The 19,907-nt window shown below is 42.6% G+C and overlaps 1 protein-coding gene across 8 annotated transcripts in view; it reads right to left on the bottom strand.

The window, feature by feature from the left end:
- nrxn3b (neurexin 3b) overlaps positions 1 to 19,907 on the bottom strand; it is a 243,031-nt gene that overhangs the window by 35,987 nt on the left and 187,137 nt on the right. For all 8 annotated transcript variants that reach the window (XM_025057000.1, XM_017033574.2, XM_025057003.1 and 5 more), the window contains one exon: positions 3,437 to 3,605. In XM_025057000.1, the coding sequence (XP_024912768.1) occupies positions 3,437 to 3,605 (169 nt within the window). The remainder of the gene's footprint in view (positions 1 to 3,436; positions 3,606 to 19,907) is intronic.

The following is a 19,907-nucleotide window of genomic DNA, read 5'->3' as shown; positions in this document are numbered from 1 at the left end:
TCTCCTGTCTACCCTTCCTTCCACTTTCTTTCCCACTCCTCAGACACAGCCCGAGTGTAAATTCACCATTTCTTAGGTCCCTCTGAAACTGAAAGTGTTGAGAGAATGTAGCTCCTACGCTCAGCTTTGTCTGGCGATAACGATTGTGTTTAGGACGGTGCTAATCGTTTTGGGCCCTTAGGGACGCAAAGGGGATTTACCCCACTCCTCTTAACGCTTTATGGTACGCTCTAAAAAACATGGGGCGGAAGGTCTTTGTGTGTTTGTACTGTATGGAATTGTTTTTATCTGCTGTTCTAAAAAGACTGCATTCTAAATAATCTTGTATAGCTCCCACCAAAAAAGGAAGTGCACACACAGTCATATTTCCCCTGAAGCACAAGCAGAGTAGTTAGGCTGCTGGTCATTCATCTGAAAGACCGTCTGAACCTCGGCCAGCTCCAGCAAAATGTGAAGCACAATTTCTAGACGGCCACCCAATTTGGTAGTTCTGTGATTTAACGATTCAAGCTCGCACAAAAAAAAAAAAAAAAAAAAAAGATCATCTAAGCCAAATGGAAGAAGGCTGGGATTGAGACGTTACACAAGGAAATTGGAACCCTCTCAACTAACAAAGACAAGGCCCTGCAGTAATGTGGGTTGTCATAAAAATACACAGGATTGGAGAGGAGAGATGCAGAGTCCAGATGAGCACTGACTGGAAAAAAAGGATTAGAAATGCTGCAGAAAAAAAAAAAATAGATATTTAGGGACAAAAAGAGAATTGAAATCTCAGAAGGTATTGTTGGAGAAGATTCAGGGAAACACACACACACACACACACACACACACACAAGCCTGTACGGATCAGTTGTTCAAAAGAAACACGAGACTGCGAAGAACCAAATTAATCTTTGGTCTAATTATTTAGGGTTTTTTTTACCATCAAAATGCAGTTTTCTTTCTTGTAAGTCATTGTAATGTAAGATTTCACTAACTGTTAGCTCAGGGCTAAGTCTGAGCGCTAAGTCGTTTTCCTTGTTAACTTTCGCAAATTAGTGAAACTGTGCTGTCGTCGTCCTTCTTTTAACCCACTTCTCAAAACAAATCACTCTAGTACTGCTAGTATTACAATATTTTTTTCCACGATATCTAACACACCTCTAACAGAAGCGTGTCAGTTATTTGTAGTCACGTTTGTTTTTCCTTGTCCTGACAAGAGAAATGACAGCTTGTAAATTAGTCCGGATCTCAACCAGGTTTGGAATGTTTTAACGAATTTGAAAATAATACACATTTATCCGCCATCTCGAGCCGAACCTGCACTTCTGGCTCTTGACTATAGGAGGCTAACTTTACTAACACCACGGCGAAGGCGTTCCATTTACGCAAGAGGTTATTTGGCTTTGACTGACAAACAATTCACCAGCACTTTTGTCTTTACCTATTCCCTGCCAACGAGAAAGGGCATGCCCAGATCCGGTAACTGTTTATTGAACGACCTGAGTGCTTTGTAACAGCTGCCGTCTTCAAGGAAAGAGCCGGGAGTGTGAGAAAGCAGTCAATGAGTCTGCAACCTGACATGTAATTACTCATGAGATGACAACGCCTTTACGAGGGAGAGAAGGCAAAAAAAAAGAGAGGCGAAAAATCAATCATCGCTGAATTACTATCACTGAGTGTCCCGCAAATTACCTGAGAAGAGAAAAAGAAATTACAAAACATTCGATCTTCTGACCTCCAACTCCTCGAACACGGTGGCAGGAACAAGCCTCAGCGGGATGACCTTGGAGGGGTTTTTTCAGGGCGGGAACGTTGTGCAAGGGCTTAGACAGCAACGTCTATGTTCCAAACGGACGCCTTAACTCCTCACTTGTCAGACACTCGTTTGACGAGCGCGTGTCTGCACAAATGCAACGACTGCTGTCATTACGCCGGGTGTCAGTTTGTGAAATGCACATAGTATGAGGATTTTACAGCAGTGCCAAGGTTGTACCGCTGAATTTAAACCTGTCTTGTTTTATCTGGTCAGAGAAAAAGGAAAAGAAAGCCGACGGCAAAAGAAGGCCGGAGACAGAGGAGATTAGCATCACCTGCACTGGCAGTGAAGCAAAACCAAGACAGCGTGCCAGTTCATGCCAGGAGGAATATCTGCCCTGGCCACAATGAAGAACCACGACAAAGAGAGGATGGACCACTGAGGCACAGGGAAACAGTAAAGGACGTCCGAATCTTTTGGAGTTTCCTTATCATGAGGAAACATTTGCAGAATTTCACCAGTGTTTTCTGAGACATTTGGGTTAGTTTTCTGCAGCGTCTCTTTTTCATACGTAATCCTATCGCTCAGCCCCGGCTCCTCACTTTGGAACATTCACAGCTTTTCCATCATAACTCCACTGAATACCTCCAAATAAATAAATTAATAATTTTGCCTTCCAATAAGCATGCACACCTAAGAGGGGCCCACTCCCTACTTTGGGAACCACTGCTGTAATTTGGTATTCAAAGATTTTTAAAATGCTACTTTCACTGTAAGTGACACAGTGTCTGGTACTGCAAGAAAATGTTATTTTCAAAAATCATTTTTAGTTCATCTATTCCATTTAACTGTCCTGCTGTGATGGCACAAATTCAGAGACTTATTATCTTTTTACATCTCAACTTCTCTTTAACACGACAGCCTCTTTGTTTCATCTGGTGTTCAAACCCTGAGTGACTCCCAATGAACAAGGAAAGGTGAGTTAAGCCGGCTCCCAAATAAGTGCAAATATCAAGGTTAGGAGTGTCGAGTCCATTTAATGAAGTGTGAACACGAAGCAGAGTCAGGTGCCCTCCCTGTCTTCACTTCTCCCTCAGAGACACACACACACACACACACTCTCTCTTACTGCTCTGCTAACCCTCTCAACAGGACCACTAAGCTGCACTTCTCTGGTCCACACAGAGGTAGTTCCAAATGTGGCAGGTTAGTGTTTGATGACCCTGTTTGTATTCCGCTGCTGCGCGGCTTCTGCTGAACTGGGAATGAAAAATACAGACATACAGCAGCGTAATGTGTCCAACAGCACCCCCCATTGGTTCCTGACTCTGTCGTCCCCCCCCCCCTCGCTCGCTGACTGAATGCCTCTTGGTACCTTTCAACTGTTCCCCTGAAATGAACCGATGAGATGTTACAAAGTTTACACCTTGAGCAAACAAAAGATTCTATCTGCCCGCGGAGTTCGAGGTCTGAGGGCACGGGTGAAGCTTTTTGAAGACGGGCGAGTGGAAAGAGAAGAAATAGCAATAGATTTACTTTAACTGACGTGTTTTTACTTTGAACATCGAGAGAAAATAATTTTCAATATATTAGGTTTTTTTTTTTTTTTTGGCCCTTTGATCTATGAAAAACAAGGGTGATCCAGTGGTTTTAAAAGTCTACCCCAAATCCTAAAAAAAGGACTGATGAGTGCAGTACCTGAGGGGAAATGCTCATTGATCGGCCAGTTGTCAACCTGCAAGGTGGCGTTGCCTCCGTTCCTGGTGAATCGCACCAAGTGGTATTTGCCGTCATTGACCGCTGTCATTTCCTTCACACTGATGTCCACGGTCCCTATGTTGAAAGTCACGCCAACTTTGCCTTCCTCCTGTGAATGAGACAAAATGAAGGCACCAGAATGAATCATTAATGTATTAAAAAAAAATGTTGTTGATATTTACAATGCAACAAAACCGTCATCAAACCTACTGCACCTTCATCAGCCATTGGTTTAACACTGTAATGTGACGAAAAAGCCACCAGAAGAAAACGTAATGACGAGTAATGATTCACGCCTGCATGTCTGCTGCGGTCCTGACAAAACTACATGTAAGTTTTAATACTGGACCAGCGACCACTCCATTACTTCCTGATGCCTCCAATTGACCCCCACTAATTTTAATATGCAACTGTTTGTATATTTTTTATGACAAGCAAAATGGTTCAGAGCCGAGTCAGCGCTTGGTTGGCTGAGCGGAGTTTCTCTGTGTCACTTGTTTTAATCTCCCGCAGGGCGTCGCTCAGTGTAATTATCTACCATTGAAGCTCGGTGAAAAGGGACCGTTTTTCATAACAAAAGTGAAAATAGACGGACACGCAGAGGGGGCAGACACATATTGTTAAGTGATCAACAGAAACACAGGCTCACCGCGAGGAAACCGACCCTGGAGCTGTCAAGTTGAATTGAATGCTTTTGGCCTGCATTCAAACGTTTCAGGGTAACCGACCGCACCTGAACGTGTCAATTTCTTTCTATTGTTGCAGGCTCTTTACGGTGGAGGAGGATAATTTAATAATGCTAACCTGTACTGCAATAAATACACAGGAAATCCTCGACTTATGTTTGAGTGCCGTTCCGACAGTAACAGCAAAAAATTAACATTTTACATTAACATTTTTTATAATTTTACCATCTGAAAAGGACACCTAAAGAACAAGAAAGAAGAAAAGCGGACCCTTAATAATTAAAAAAAAAACATGCCACAACGTGCTCGAGCGGTAGTTCTACCCTCGATGACGTGCCTTCGAGTTTCACAGGAAAGTAGAAAATTCCTTGACTGCATGAAATACCACAGAGAACGAACGCACGTTGGTTTTCCTGACAAGTTCTTTTGAACCACTGATGCAGTCGGATGACCTGCTCTAAATTCAACACTTCTGTTCTTTCTACAGCGCTGAGATAATACACATCATAATGCAAGGGAAGACAGTGGCCCTTTTTTTTTTTAAAAATCAATCACAAGCTTGGCTAACAATAGAAATAGAGCGACACAAAAGACATGAGAAAGCCATTCCCTAAAAGCCAAGATAGTGTTGAAAGCCGGTGTGGATGGAGCTGCACTTAATGGTTTTGTCAGAGATCCTGCACAAGGTGTAGAAATGAATAGAAATGCATATAAGAAGTGGGCAGATCAACTCAGTACAGTGTTAAGTTGTGGCAAATGCATTTAATCCATGCAGCCATAAGGTGGCACCAAACACAAATGTGTATTGTATGTTAAAAATTAAAAAAAAATTACTTTTTACAGCACCTTTTTGTGCGACTAAACTAAGAGCCAGTTTTGACAGAGCTCTGCCTTTGTACACTGACTGTGACCTTCTGAGACTCTGGCAGCAAAAGCTCTGCCGTGCGCTTGTATCTAAGCCACATCTGACCTGTTAATTCCTAGGAACAAAGACAGATCATCAACCCTCTGGCCCGGGAACAAGCAAACAACAAAACACAACAATTGTACACCTCTGTAACTAGTGCTGAGCTCCTCCAGGCGGAGTGCAGAGAGGAGACGGCTTCACAATAACAAACTTCTTTTTTTTTCCTCGACTGCTCCTAATGTCCGGCAGCCCTCCTGTAAAAAAAAGTTGGCACCAGCTTTCCTCCCCCCCCCCCCCACACAACTAGACAATGAACACACCTACAGTATCAAAATACAAATGGACAACCTTTTCAACCTTGGGGTCACGACCCCAACTGGGGTCACCTAAAATGTCTAGTAGTTAATTTAAATACAAATAGTTTTCCAACTAATTATTATTGTTATTTTTATCTTGATTAAAAATATTAACATTTTTTTAACTTTCATGAAAAATCATGGGAAAAATATAATGCATATAAAAATAAAAACAAAATAAAATGTCACTTGACTACTCGACACACTCTAACATCCTAAAAAAATAATTGTAGAAAAAAAATGTATCTAGGGTTGCCAGAAATTTATTAAAAAGTTAAAATGTTGTCACAAGCCATGAAAGGTCACTGGGGTCACCTGAAATGTCTAGTAGTTAATTAAAAATAGTTTTCCAACTAATTATTATTGTTATTTTAATCTTGATTAAAAATATTAGCATATTTTTCTTTCGGCTTTGTCCCTTTTTCAGGGGTTGCCACAGCAAATCATTGATTTCCATCTCTCCGTCTCATAAAAGGTCACTGATATAAACCCCCTTTAAACATGCAACTAGTTACTAATGCTAAAAATCTGCTGTAAATGACTGTAGCTGGTTAAATCTGTCAGAGCTTGTCTTTCACTCCCACACTTTCTAAGTGTTGTCATTCAGGGATGCGGTAGTTTGTTTGTGCAAAGCGTTGAGCGTGTTTGGGTACGTACACTCATACCCCGTGTAACTAAAACTGATAAATGTAATTTCATCAAGCGTCGCAGGACCACAACAAAACCCCTCATTTCACTCTGCTATAAGATTGCGCCACACACTGACATCTGTAATCAGGCCTGCTGCAATCCAATTCGCCGCCGATCAATGCCGCCAACACACGGAGGCACCTGAGGCGGCATGAAAGGGAGAATCACTCAGAGCGGCGGTCGGTGATCTGCAGACAGCCATCGCAGCTCTTAGTGGGCAGCGGCTGTCAAGAGCTTGAGCAGCTCACAAAAGAACCAATCCACGGCAAACTGAGTGGTCATTCTGTTACGCCACAGACCCTGACTGAGTCCTACATTTGGAAGCCATCTTATAAAAGAGTAATGGGTAGAATTAGCACTTTTAGCTTCACTGGGGAAGAGAGGAAGAGGGCAGGAGAGTAAACTCCATCATGAAAGCATGGTAAAAATGAAGTGGCAGTCGCTGCAGTGTGATCAAGCCGTGACTACAGTGGATCTATATTAAGTCTCAACTGGCTGAGTGGAAGATCTGATGTCAAGAATGCGAACATGTCCCAGCGCAGGAGTTTGTGTTACATATCCACCCTTTCATCTGACATCAGTGCTCAAGTTAGCTTCTGTGGTCTGGGACCATCAAAACTGGATGGTGGAAGCAGAACAAGTAGAATCAATACGGAGAAGAATCGGGGACAATGTAAGATGTGGAGGATTGATGTACCTGGCCTTCACTGCTGCCAAAGTCATTTATTGTCAGTAATTGACAGAGATAAGTGATGGATGACGCTGTGATTTGTAGCTGTCTGTTCTTCTGCGCGTCAGGCTCCGGAGGAAGGGAAACTGCTAAAGGGTAGGATGTTGAAGAGTGGCCCGGGTCTGCGTGCACGGGGTAGCAAATAGTACACGTTTCCAAACCTTTACTACTACTACAGTACCTGTGTAAACAAAGCACGTAGTGATGAGTAACATCAGCAGTGTTATATTGATGGCAGTCACATGAAGTATCAATGCCGATATGGATACTGTGTATGATTTTTAATCTAATACTGAAGACCTTTAATATGTAATTTATTAAAATATTGATTAGTACTGATACTTGATAACTGATGAGTGTAATTTGTAATCAATACTCGTGTCAGTAACGATATATTGATAGCACTGAATCGATATTACCATCAATGTTTTAAGCATCTTTGTCGGTGCTGAGAAAAGGGAAAAACTACAACAAATATTTTGTTTTTTGTTTTCTCCCTTCTAATCTAGAAGCGTGGCAGTGAAGAAAGCCTACACAAAAACTACAGAAGTTGGCTTCGCGAAATCAAAAACTTGAGGTGACTAGATATTACATCATGTTCCGTACGCAATTCTTTTAAAGGAGACACATCTTCAAACAGAAAAAAAAAATGAAAAAAACTAGTTCATTTATAGAGAGAGCTGCCAATATCAGCAGTGCAATGGAATGGGATGCTGACAGAAACAAAAACAGGCCGTCTCCAAGAAGACACACTGAGTGATGGGACTGAATAAGGCACCGCGGATGAGGTTACACGCTCTATTTTCGAAGCCTGCGCGCAGACTTCGGGGCTTCGGCTTTGAACTGTGACAGTCTTTAGGCGCTATTAAAATAAACACGCGGCAGAAAAACTGTGAAATTTCATGACTTATTAATCGGCTCAAATGTTCATTCAGACGTTCATAATTGGCTGCAGGGATGCTGCGAGAGGTGATGTAGGGAGATACAAGAACGCAGGGGCTTGGTGCCACTGAAATATTGATCACACCTAAAAGAACCCGGGGGTCTAACACATACGATGTTTCACACCTGACAAAGCTTCAGAGGAAGGACAGGAACAAAATGGCTTCCGCCATGCTTTATTTAGAGCTACAGTAGGTCATTTTTGTTGCATTACCACGGAGTCCATTAGCCAGTTGTTTAATGCCCATGTGTGCTGGCTAGCGTTAGCAGCCCAGGAGGAAGAGTGGGTGCATTTTTAATACGGACACATACGGCAGCATTGTAAGAGAAAGTAATGGCTTTGACTCCTGCGCTTACGCTCAATGTCAAACTCTGAGTCCCGCTCTTTGATCCTCTGCCGCAGAATATGAATCGTGTCAGCCTTAGCAATTATTTACACTCACTCTTTCTCTATTTCCTGTTTGTCCGCTCTTGTGGCTGTAACTTGCTCTGACAGTAATGGCGGATAGCCCGGAAGAGACATTTGTCAAAGTTGACGCCGGGTCCCTCTCCCACTCCGACGTACTGTATAACTTTCAACATTTTGGAAGTTAGGGTAGTGATAACGTACTGATCCTAGGCTTCGCCAACGTTGTACTTTCTACACAAAACTGCATTTATCCCATGGTTCAAGAATCCTAAAGAATGAAAATACTGCTGACCCACGACAGCACGAGATGTCAGGCTGTTTTTAAAAATAGCCCATCAGGCATTGGTTCGTGTTCCTTCCTAAATTACATGCACACATGCAACACAGCCCGATTAATTCCACACCACCGTTGAGGATTCAATTTGGACTAAATCAACTAAACTTTCTTCTAAGGTCAAACTCACAGGTTTATTCTGGTGGTGGTTTTAAAAAGGAAGGAGGAGACGAGCCGCAGGAGGAGACGGGAAAGTGAGTGTCAGCAAGAAAAGTATGATAAGTTCACTGATTTCAACCATACCACAAATCTCTTTAACAAATTAAAATCCAACCACAGGGTGACCTACGACTAAACGGAGAAAGGCATGCAGTATGATTTTATTTTTTTTACATTTATGTGATTGTTGTTTCCAATAACACATCCTGTAAAAACCTGATTTTAAAGGTACATTTTCTTCACCCTGTCTGTGGTTCTAAGCCACTTTTTATTTTATGCATACTGAACAGTACCAATCTTGCTTGACCACAGTTGCATGGCAAAACTTAACAGCATGAATTTTCATCTACTTGACCCGCCGGAACGGTACTTTCTTTTTGCAGCATTACAATGCAGGACGCACCGCGCCGTGTAATCAGAGCTATGCAAAAACAACGTGCCTCCGTGACTCAAAGTTACCCAATCAAACACACGCGTTCCTCCGACTCCTCTGACCTTGTTCACACTCTGTTTAAACTGATGCTTTCGTAACAGCTGTTCAAAATGTGCGCTGCGTAGACTTCACTGACTCACTGCAGCCTTATGTTGGATTCCATTCACTCATGGTAGCTTTGCCCCAGCATACATTACAGAAAGGGCTGAGGTTTTGCTCTAGGGCGTTACGGGGTCTTCACATGCTAGGGGGCTCATTTGGGCCAAAAAAAAAAAAAAAAGCCAATGATTGGAATATGTGCTACATGGGATAATATGCTGTGAAAGTCCATTAGAGAGTCAGCTAATGAAATTGAAACAGCTTGGTGATCAAATTAGAATCTGTTCAGCAGATATTTAATTTCATGTGCTGCTGAATTTAAGCACTTTCTATTTGGTAGCCCAAAAAACAAATGGCAGCCAATAAATCAAGTGGAGCCGCGTCTCACCCGCCATCATGTACTTAAAATAAAACTCTCAAATTTCTAATCTTACAAAGAAAAGAAAAAAAAAAAGTAACGTGGTTAAATTAAAGAAAGGATGTAAAAACAGTTTTTTACTTTGGACTGAATTCATGCTGTAACTTACATCCATTCCTGCAGCTGCTGGATGAAAAGTCACCCGGTGAACATATTTGCATGAGGAGAATGGACTTCACCTTGTTTGTAAAGCTACCCTCTGTATTTTGCACGCTCTCCTTAGCATGTCTGGGCTAGGATGCAAAGTCAAACCACAGTCGTAGCAATGGGAAAACAAACAGTAGCCACTGCAGGCGGTTGAAGATCACAGCGGTAAACAAAGTGGATGGCAAATTACCAGAGGCTCCGACAGACAGAGCAATGAATGTAAAGACATAAATATTCACAAAAATAGATTTTTTTTTTTTACCTCTGTGAGAGTGCTAAGGTTGTTCATTGTGGCTCGGTGTAACTGCATGAAATTAAAAATGCTAACACCCATATGTTCAGGAGCAGGTGTTAGGAAGCTCATGCTAATGGCTGGCATCTAGAACAGAGATGAAGTTTTGCTCCTTCGTCGGCTAAAGTGAGGGCGAAGGAGAAGCCGAGAAGAGGATGAAGTGAAAGTCTCTGCTCTGTGGGTCACCGATGGTGCCAGAACTTCTTGGACCAACCTGAAACAAGCCGGCAGGAGCAGTGTGTGATGTTTTGTGGAGAGTAACCTACATGGAATCGAGGCGCTACTCTACTCTACCAAGTTTTCCAGCGCTGACCTGGATAAAATCAGGGAAACGAGAAGAAATGAAACAGATTCTAAACACGATGTCATGTTTGTGGTCATGATTTACTGTAATTACAAGGGAGGACAGTGTAATTTGGTTAATGAATAAAACAACTTTTCAATCAACTTCACTGGTATTTTACAGCAGCTGCACATTTGTTGCATTACCGCCTCATCACTCAGTCATTTTCCCATGCCTCCCTTCTTCCCCTCCCTTCAGAGATGACAGTAATCGAAACAGATCTCGTTCATATCGTGCGACCTCTCTGGCACAAGTGCATTTCCGTAAATCATGCAAATAGCTCGTTTTTCAAAACCATGTATGTTCACCCGGAGGCCTCTGGCTGACAGATCTAATGGAATGTATGAATAAATACCAAAGTGGACACGACGCCGCAGACGAATCTAAACACTCCCGCAGCGACGCCTCAGGAGTCACACTGGGCGACATATGGCATCTCCGTGCGTAGGGCTGTCATACCAGCTTGAAGCTGGTCAACAGTCCAAGTCTCACTCTGCATCGATTCATTTCCAATTCATGACCCGCGTTTGGTGCTTTTAATGCGTTGCTAAATCAACCAGAAGCACAACAGACTCCTGAGAATGCATAAATGTGTTACTTTTAAAGGAACTATTTGTTTGTGTTACATCACGACGACATTTCTTGCGCAGATGAATACAGTATTGTCTTTGTAAAATAACATAAAACCAGAAAAAAGTTTTCCATGATAAAGAGCATTTTAAGCCGGCTACGCTTCAGAGGATCCAAGCTCTCGGAGTTCTCACGCTTCGCAGCATGCGGGGCCTCAGCATCCGTCGATTTGTCAAAGCATTTTGTGCCATTTTTAGGCACAAGTCTTGACACCAAAAGACAATACGAACCAAGGACACCAGGGGGGAGGTGGAGGGGGAGGAGAGAACAAAAGAATAAAAAAACAAACAAAAGGAACAGAGGGAAGTAGTGAAATGCAGACATAAATAGGCTGCATCAAAATGGCTGAGCAGACAGGGGGAAATCTAGGTCGTTCTGTCTCTCCCTTCTTTAAGGAACGTGGCAACTGCCCTATTTCTTAATCCTTTGGACATTTTTAGTGCGTGCTGCCATCAGACTCTGTCTTTTCCAACACTTTGAGACATATTGTGATATACTGTCATCCTAAAATGAAAGCAAATATGTTTCAGGCTCTTTATATTCTCATGCTGCAGACTCAATCCATCCCTTTTTCTTCACTTCATTTGCTTTAAATGGGCATTATTTCCATTAAAGTAATTGTCCAGAGATTAACAAGGCAATTATTTCTTGATTTCATGATTTCCTCTCTCCATTCTATAAAACTACTAAAACTTCAGTGCTTAGAACAGATAAGGAGATAGCGCTCATCGTACCTCTCCTCCTCCTGAATTAAAAGGACTGCCTGCAGAGAGGAGGCATGAAATCTAGGTGACGGCGAAGCACAGCGCCGCCGATGTAATTTAAAAAATGCCATTAACGTTAATCAGCGGCTTAAAATGATAGATAATCACGAAGCCTTCTTGTATGTTGGAGGCACTCGTGCACGTCCACGTACATGATCAAAGAAGCAGACAAGTTTTGCACAAACTCAAATTGAAGGATTCGGCCGGATGGGTCGGAAAAATGCGGCGGTTGCTGTTGTTTGCGAACATGTGACGCCACGAGTGATACGATGCCTGCTCTAATGCATTTTTCACGCGCGCTAACGTGAGTGACGAGTTGACGAGTTGAGAGAAGGATATTGTGACACACGGCGTACTTATATTTTTATATTCAGAGTAGGATTCATGGAGGATGACGGGAAGATCACAGGAAAATGGTAGACTCCAGAACTGTACGGCGTATCTTGTGTGTGACAGATCACAGGAAAATGGTAGACTCCAGAAAGTGACAATACACTGTACGGCGTATCTTGTGTGTGACGGTGGGAGGTTGTTGTGAATGTCACTGTGACTCTCGAGGTCTGTTCCAGGTCAGATGGAACACAGAAGCTCTGTTGTTCCAAAAAAACAAAAAAAAAAACTAAATCGCCTACGCACACAGACAAGCCCAAACACTCAGTCACTGTGTTCAGAAACACAGACTTAAAGCATTAGGAAAAAGTGGCAGCAGAGACACACGTTGTTATAGCAACCTAAAATATACCAACAGGTCACATCTGACTCATTGATTATATGTCAAATCTAATATAGCGAACAATCAACTGGTGGCCCGCAGGCCAAATTTGGTCCACCGACCTTTCTAATCCAGCCAGCGACTTGATACCAAAGTCGCTAGGATCAAAGAGAAAACATCGTGTGGTTCCCGTACACACCATTTATGACTCTATTTGGCAAACAAAAGTGCTTTTTATTCCATTGTATTTGAGGGTCCGGCCCCTCAGGTGTCTGGCTCTCTGACAAATATAGTTGGTGACCCCTGCTGTAGAAGATCCAAAGCCAGGGGGCCTGCCTGGAGTTATTCTGCTTTCAGAGTAAACATTATTGTTTTTTAACTTAGTTGTATTGTTTTCCAGACAGCCTTTAAAATAACCTGTGCTCTCTTTTTAAAACGGTATTTAATTTCGAGTCTCTCAGACCAGATGATGAATCACAATAAATAATAATAATAAAAAAAAAGCTCCGTAGCCTGAATCACTTCTTTGCCGCTTCTTCCTTTTGTGGCCAAACTCAGCGGAGATTCTGTGTCAAGTCAAGCAGAGTGGCCGTCCGTCACTTTGGGCTCGCTGTCAGGCGAGTTTAGCTGTCATAGAAGGTTTCCTTTACGCCGCTGTCCCCCGCCCCCCCCACCCCGAAGAAAAATTAGGTTTGCAGCGATGACTTTCTCTACCGCTGCCTCTTCTCCCTCGATCTGTCTGCTGCTCTCTTTCACCTCCGACGTTACCGCTACGGAGCTGTCACAGTCTCCGTGCTGTCCACCTCCAACCTCGCCTTCCCTCCTGCTATTTGTCAGTGTGTGCTCCACTGAACCACAGCGGTGGACAGGTTATGGTAGCTGAAGAGGGGACGTCCACTAGGATTGTCGTGCAAAGAACAGAGGGGTCTCCATGTTCAGTCAGCCAGACTGCTGCTACGGGATTTGGATTTTAAAAAATGCACAATGTTTTTCGACCTTTTCTACCCATTAATTGAACACGTCAATCATCTCTGATATTTTTGACCTAATTATAAAAAAAGCAACTTTACTACCGGGGCAGAACACACAGATTTTTAGGATAATCTCATCCTTGCCGACGTCGAAAAAAAAAATCATGCATGAGTGGGAATTTTATAATTAGTGTTGTCCACCTTGTGCCAGCAGCCCAGTGGCAGCATTGGCACACAGAAGAAAGCCCTTCAGAGGTTTACTGAGGGAGAGGCATATGTAATGAGTCACAAGGTCCCATTTCCCTCCAAATGACATTAATTGGTGTCCAGACAGAAGCCTGGAAAGCGGCCCACAAAGGCACACGCTATAATTCACCTAGAAAAAAAAAAAAAAGAAAAAATTCCAGTGTTTTTACTGATTAACCTATTTTTTTTTTTACTCCAGGGTAAATATAGAATAATATAAAAATAAAATCAAGAAGTCCCGTTTCTGTGCATTAAGCAGAAAAAAATACAGACTTTGCCCTCCGAGCTCTAAGTTTGTACAGAAACCATCCATGTTTTAATAAGGTCTATATCATAGAAACCAAAAGAATGAACTGTACTGTGAAGGAGAAATCATTCTCGGCTGATGCTTATGATAATGTGTTTTATTTCTCTAACAGAGATTAAATTTATTACCAGTTTTCATTTTGACTAACATGAAAATAATTATCATATCCATCATATGTTCGGTAAATGTGCCAAGTTTGTGAGCTTAAAAAAATCCCCCCCAAAAACCGGCTCCCTCCTCTGCTGAGGCCAAGGAGGTATTTTCAGCGAGAAGTTTATGAATAAAAGATAATGTAGGAAAAATGAATTAACCATGCACTCGGCAGACTTCAAACCAACCTAATTAAAGATATCTTGTAGAATCCCTGAACGACGGGTGGCTTTCACCCAAGTCCATTGTCATCTTTGCACTGAGTCATTCCGTCGCGGCCGTATGCTTTGATCTAGCCGTTGACAGCAGGGGACTTATGAGGCGAGAGCTGATTTAGCAAATACGGGCGCACGTGATAAATCTCCTATGCATATGCATAAGTGACATCAAATACAACACGTCTGCGCTCACGCCACATTTCTCCACCCAAATTAACGCTGGTATCTTTCACTTCTATGTTCTAGAAATGTATATACCGTGCATTGAAATTGACTGAGGGCCGTGGAGGAGCAGAACAAGATACGTGGAGGAGATGAAGGACGTGGCTTGGCCATCTGCCTCGCCGCCTGCCCAGAACATTTGAGGATCAATACAACTCCAAGACACCGTGTAACCTTCGGTGACTCCGTTCTTATAATAATTCCATATAAGAGACAGCAAGGAGGAAATATCTTTTGTCCTTATAGATTGGCTTTCTGATGATCCCGGCTGTATAAGAAGTGATATAGTCTCTTTTGGTTTCCCTGTCAGTAGAGCTTTGTCAGGGTGAGGAGTCAATAACGTGAGGATTAAATAAACGGTAAAACGCAAGAAAATGCAAGGGTACACACTTTCAAGAGCCATCGCTCAGATGTGATCCCTTCCTTTTTTAGTGCCTGTAAATACAGTACATAAATACACACATGTTTAAATGAAGAGTTGAACCCCATGGATACATTAACAGTGTGTGTGTACAGTAAACAGGGGGCTGTCCTCACATGTCAACAATACAAAAAATAGTCTATTTTCTATAAAAATGCGAGTCTCTCTCTCTCTCTCTTTTTATATAAGGGTTTAACCCCCGCTGCCTCTCGACCTCATTGTTGTCTAATCTCACACTCTACTGTCTCTTTCACCCGGGCTGCCAGGAGCAGAGGGTGTCGGTAATAGAGTGAAGTCATGTCTTCAGAGAGAGAGGATTTGGAGCAGAGATGGCACCTCGCCTTCTGTGTGTGAGAGACACCCTTCACACACAATTGATTCCAAATCCATCTCACGTTTCAATAAATGCTGGTCACAAGTCGTCCCACTCATCACTGAAGCACAGATGACATAACGTCCAGCCTCGTGATAACGCAGGCTTCGGGGGTTGCTAATTGTACGTGTTATTTCTTACGGTAAACTTACGATAAAAGCTGCGATGATACAGGAAAAATACAAGTTTGGAATCCTTTAATGACATTATGTCCGCACACAATGAAGTTCGAGAGATGGTCTCTCCAGATTCTCCAAAGTCAAACAAACATCTAAATGATTTCATATAAGGAAGATAAACATCAAGGGCAAACTGAAGCGACGGCTGATTAGCGTGAATGAAAACGGAACGCTACGAACGACAAAACATGGAGAGACAAAACGGACACGTCGCGGAGGACGATCCGATCCGATGATCTCCGTTTATGATGATGAACCGTCCACACGTTGGAGATATTGATTCCATCGACTACTGAGATAAAGCTAATGATGGCTGCGTCGCAGAGAAAAACAAGGCTAATGTGACATGTGAGCTAATCTCGTTCACTCATACTCAGCTGCGAGGATGACACATCGCGGGGGCCATCAGGAGGGCAGGAGCCTGAGGTGCAGCACAACTGCCGCAGCATCTGCTCCTAAAGGACACGGCTCTGCGACTTCACCCTGTCACCCAGCGCTCTGATGTAAACATCAGATACATACAAATAAATACCAACTAGTCTTCATTTTACAGCAGTGCTATTAAAATCCACTGTTTTACACGAGCGCAGACTTTCACAGACAAACTGGCTGACGCCACATTCTGTTCACAGTTCCTGGTAACACCTTGACCACGACCAATTAGTTTGCAGGTTTCTCCTCTGCGTCGGCACTCGGGTCGTCGCATTCCGACTTTAAAATAGACGTAGAAGAGAAAAATGTGTACATTTTAAAAATAGAAGACAATAAGTTATTTATGCAGTTCGGAATGGGCAGGATGGAGTGGGTGCTGTGGTGTCAGAGAGCGACGGAACAAGCAACACATGACTTGGAAATCACAGCCAATATGTCTGTGTGTTGAGCCCGGTGTGAGCCAAGTTAGTCTGTGATCCTGCTCTGAATTCTAAAACTCCACAGCTCTCCATCCTATCGTCCCCCCCTCCCTCCCCAACCCCCCCCCCCCGTCCCTCCTCCACTCCCCCGTCACTCGGTCTCCAGTCTTTGCTCTGTGCTCTGTTTGTATTTACTCAGTGCTCTGCTCTGTGTCTTTCATCTTCTCCTTCTGTCGCTCCATCAGCCCTAAAAATGGAACCCCTCGTGTCCTTGTTTAAAGAGAAGTCACAAAAAGGAACAATGTTTGTTGTTGTTGTTTTGTTTTTTTCCCCCCGTTGAATTTTTCATCTCAGTCCATGAATCGTACATCGCACAGGCCAGGTCTGAGGCCAGTGTCCGTGGACACATTGTAATAATGTTGAAGTGTTTGTGAAGCTTGTGCAGTTATTACTTGCTGATGCTCTGCTGCACCGGAGGCAGGAGATGTGATGTGCTGCGCTGCGTGTGTACGAGTGTGTACGAGTGTGTGTGAGGGGGGCCGCTACCAGAGTGCTCCACCTTCCCTTGATGTGCCTTTGGTTGACATGACTGACAGTCAGATGTCCCTGAAGAGCCCTCGCATCATGTATACTGAAGTGTCAGTGCTGTGGAACCATGGTGAGAAACTGTTGATAGAGTCGGTGGAAATGTGTGTGAGTGTGTGTTTATGTACGTACAGCACAGAGTGACAGAATAATTTAGAGGGAGTGTGTGAGTACTACGAAGGGAGAAATACCTAGTAGTAGAGATTGTGTATTCCTGATTATGCTGCTTTAAAATGACCATAAATCCAAATATTCCACATGTGAAAATTCAATTATTTATACTCAATTTATACTTGGTACATTTGTAGTTACAGCACAAGTTTGTAGGTAGAGCACATGTGAAAATTCAATTATTTATACTTGGTAAATGTGTAGTTACAGCACAAGTTTGTAGATTGTAAAAGTTGGGGATCAATATAGTACAAATGTATTCTCATTTTATGTAAAATACATTTAGAAACAAGAACATATTTGGTCAGGTGTTACCAATCTGTGAGCCAACCTCCATCTTCCATGGGAGGACTGACATATAGCACAAAACATGACTGGGCTATTTTTATTTTATTTTTTTGAAAAAAAAAAAAAAGCTTATTTATCTACAAAGTTACAGTAATGCAGACTTTGCGTTTTTTTTTTGTTTTTTTTTTTTGTGCGGCTAGTTGTGAAAACTGCTACAGGCTTATTTTTTCCCCCAGCTTTTTATTTCCGTGGGGAAAATCTAATGCGGGAGGTAAGGAAATACAAAGTCAAACAAGAGGCTGTAATGTTATCAGAGGCCATGAGCCATAACCATGATTATATCTATTTTTCTCTGCCGAGGTGGGGTAACTCGATAGAGGCAATACTTTGCCGGCCATATATGCGCTCATGCACACAGGTGCACATCAAGCATCTGATATTAGACCTGTCAGAGAGAGAGAGAGAGAGAGAGTGAGAGAGAGTGAGAGAGAGTGAGAACAGGAGCGGAGATAGGGCAAACAGACACGGTTACAACATCAACACGGCGATGCAGAAAAGACGGGAAGATGTGGAGAGAGAGAGAGCGAGAGAGAGAGCACTGAATTAATAATGCATCCGCAGTCCTGCATTTATGCATTAAATAAACATGCATCGGTGTGTGTCTATATATGTTACATATGTATGGGTGATGGAAAGAGGATGCAGCATATGCTATTCAACATATATTTTACACAGCCACTCAATTCCACACCTAGCGTACGAGCATCCACAGCAATGTTTTCAACTAACTGGCTCCTGTGTCCTTTTCTATCTGCTGCGTTTGAAAACATGAACCCGATTGGCCATGGGAGTACAGTTGGGAGGGAGGAAGGCTGAGAATTTAAAGTACGAGCGCCAGTGATAGAGATAAAAACACGGCAACATGCTTCGTACATGTGCCTGGACAGATCATAAGAGATGATAAGAGATGTGGATGATCCTTTAATCTGCCCCGACGAGTTTTATGTCGAGCGTTAATGCTACACATAAAAACCAAGTGCAAACTGTAAAATGTGCTTTGAAGCCACTTGACTGCTTCTTACATAATGTAAAAATTGAATTAAAAAATAAAAAGCCGTTGAAGACAAACAATAAAGGTTGATCCATTTTGTTGGAAGAAAAAAAGCCTTAAATTAATAATCCGTTTTTTTTTTAAGCGTTTTTGAAGCCGCTGTTCTGACAGGGCATGGAGAGCAGTACGCTGTATTTCCANNNNTATTGCAGCATTTTCTGGACTATCCTGTCAGGCGTCACGCTGCGATATCTTTTTCCGCTTAATTTGAAACAAAGCTAACGTTGAGGGAAAAACAAAAAACTTGATGGTGCATTTTTAATCTTTGCTTTGTCTGATTCCGACATGTCACTTTGATCATCTTCAAAAACAGAAAACAAATAAGCTCGCCGGGGAGTCACGGTGAACCGAGACAAACATCATTCACACTGTGCTGTTCAAACAGTACAGAGCAGAGAAGATGGGGTCTGATAGATGAGCCGTGTCCAGCGTTACATTCCAACACGATGTGATCAAACACTGCTTTAGGCCTCTGTCATTTATCTTCGCACCAATCCAACCCTCACGTTTGAACACAAATTCTGCACAGTGGTATCTTCAAATATGCTGAGTCATCGGTATTTATTTTTTTACTGTAAACTTGAACCCAACTACTCTTCGCTGAATTGGACCGTGGCCCAGACAAACGTTTACAAAAGGAGTCATCCATTTACGTATGATAAAAAAAAACAGCAGTCGTCAGTAACCAGTGGGATAACAACCTGTGCAGTACCAGCCACGACACATTACATTTATGGGGATAACAACCTGTGCAGTACCAGCCATGACACATTTAGCAGACGCTCGTATCCAAAGCTACTTATAAGGTGAGAATTACCAATCAAGCATGTCGTTCCTTTGGGAATCGAACCCAGGACTCTCTGTTACTGAACACGTGACATAAGACTACATAAAGCATTTACACTTGCACTGAGACAGAGCACTCAAATAATCTAATCTGCATTTAGCATATTTTTAGAGTGTGGGAGGAAGTGTGAAGAGCCAGAGAAATCCTTCGCTCACACAAGGAGAACACACCAGAGAACTGATTCATGTTTGGAGTTTGTCTATACATGATAATCATTTCCCCCCGGGCCATGAACCGACAACCTTTTTGCTGCATGTAAAGAAAACTAACCCTTTCCCCCAGTGCTGTCCTATAGGGATATACAGTAAAAAAAAAAACAGTTTTATCCGTGAGGGAACATCGTTTGTCACTATCTTATTGGTGAACTGTGTGTTCACTGATAGGAGATTTAATCATGACAGAATGCTCGAGGCGATGGCT

This window comes from Cynoglossus semilaevis, chromosome 7, assembly GCF_000523025.1.
Source record: "Cynoglossus semilaevis isolate Cse_v1.0 chromosome 7, Cse_v1.0, whole genome shotgun sequence".
In the NCBI taxonomy this organism is placed as follows: domain Eukaryota; kingdom Metazoa; phylum Chordata; class Actinopteri; order Pleuronectiformes; family Cynoglossidae; genus Cynoglossus; species Cynoglossus semilaevis.
The sequence above is the reverse complement of the archived record's forward strand: the minus strand, read 5'-3'. Positions and strand labels throughout refer to the sequence as shown.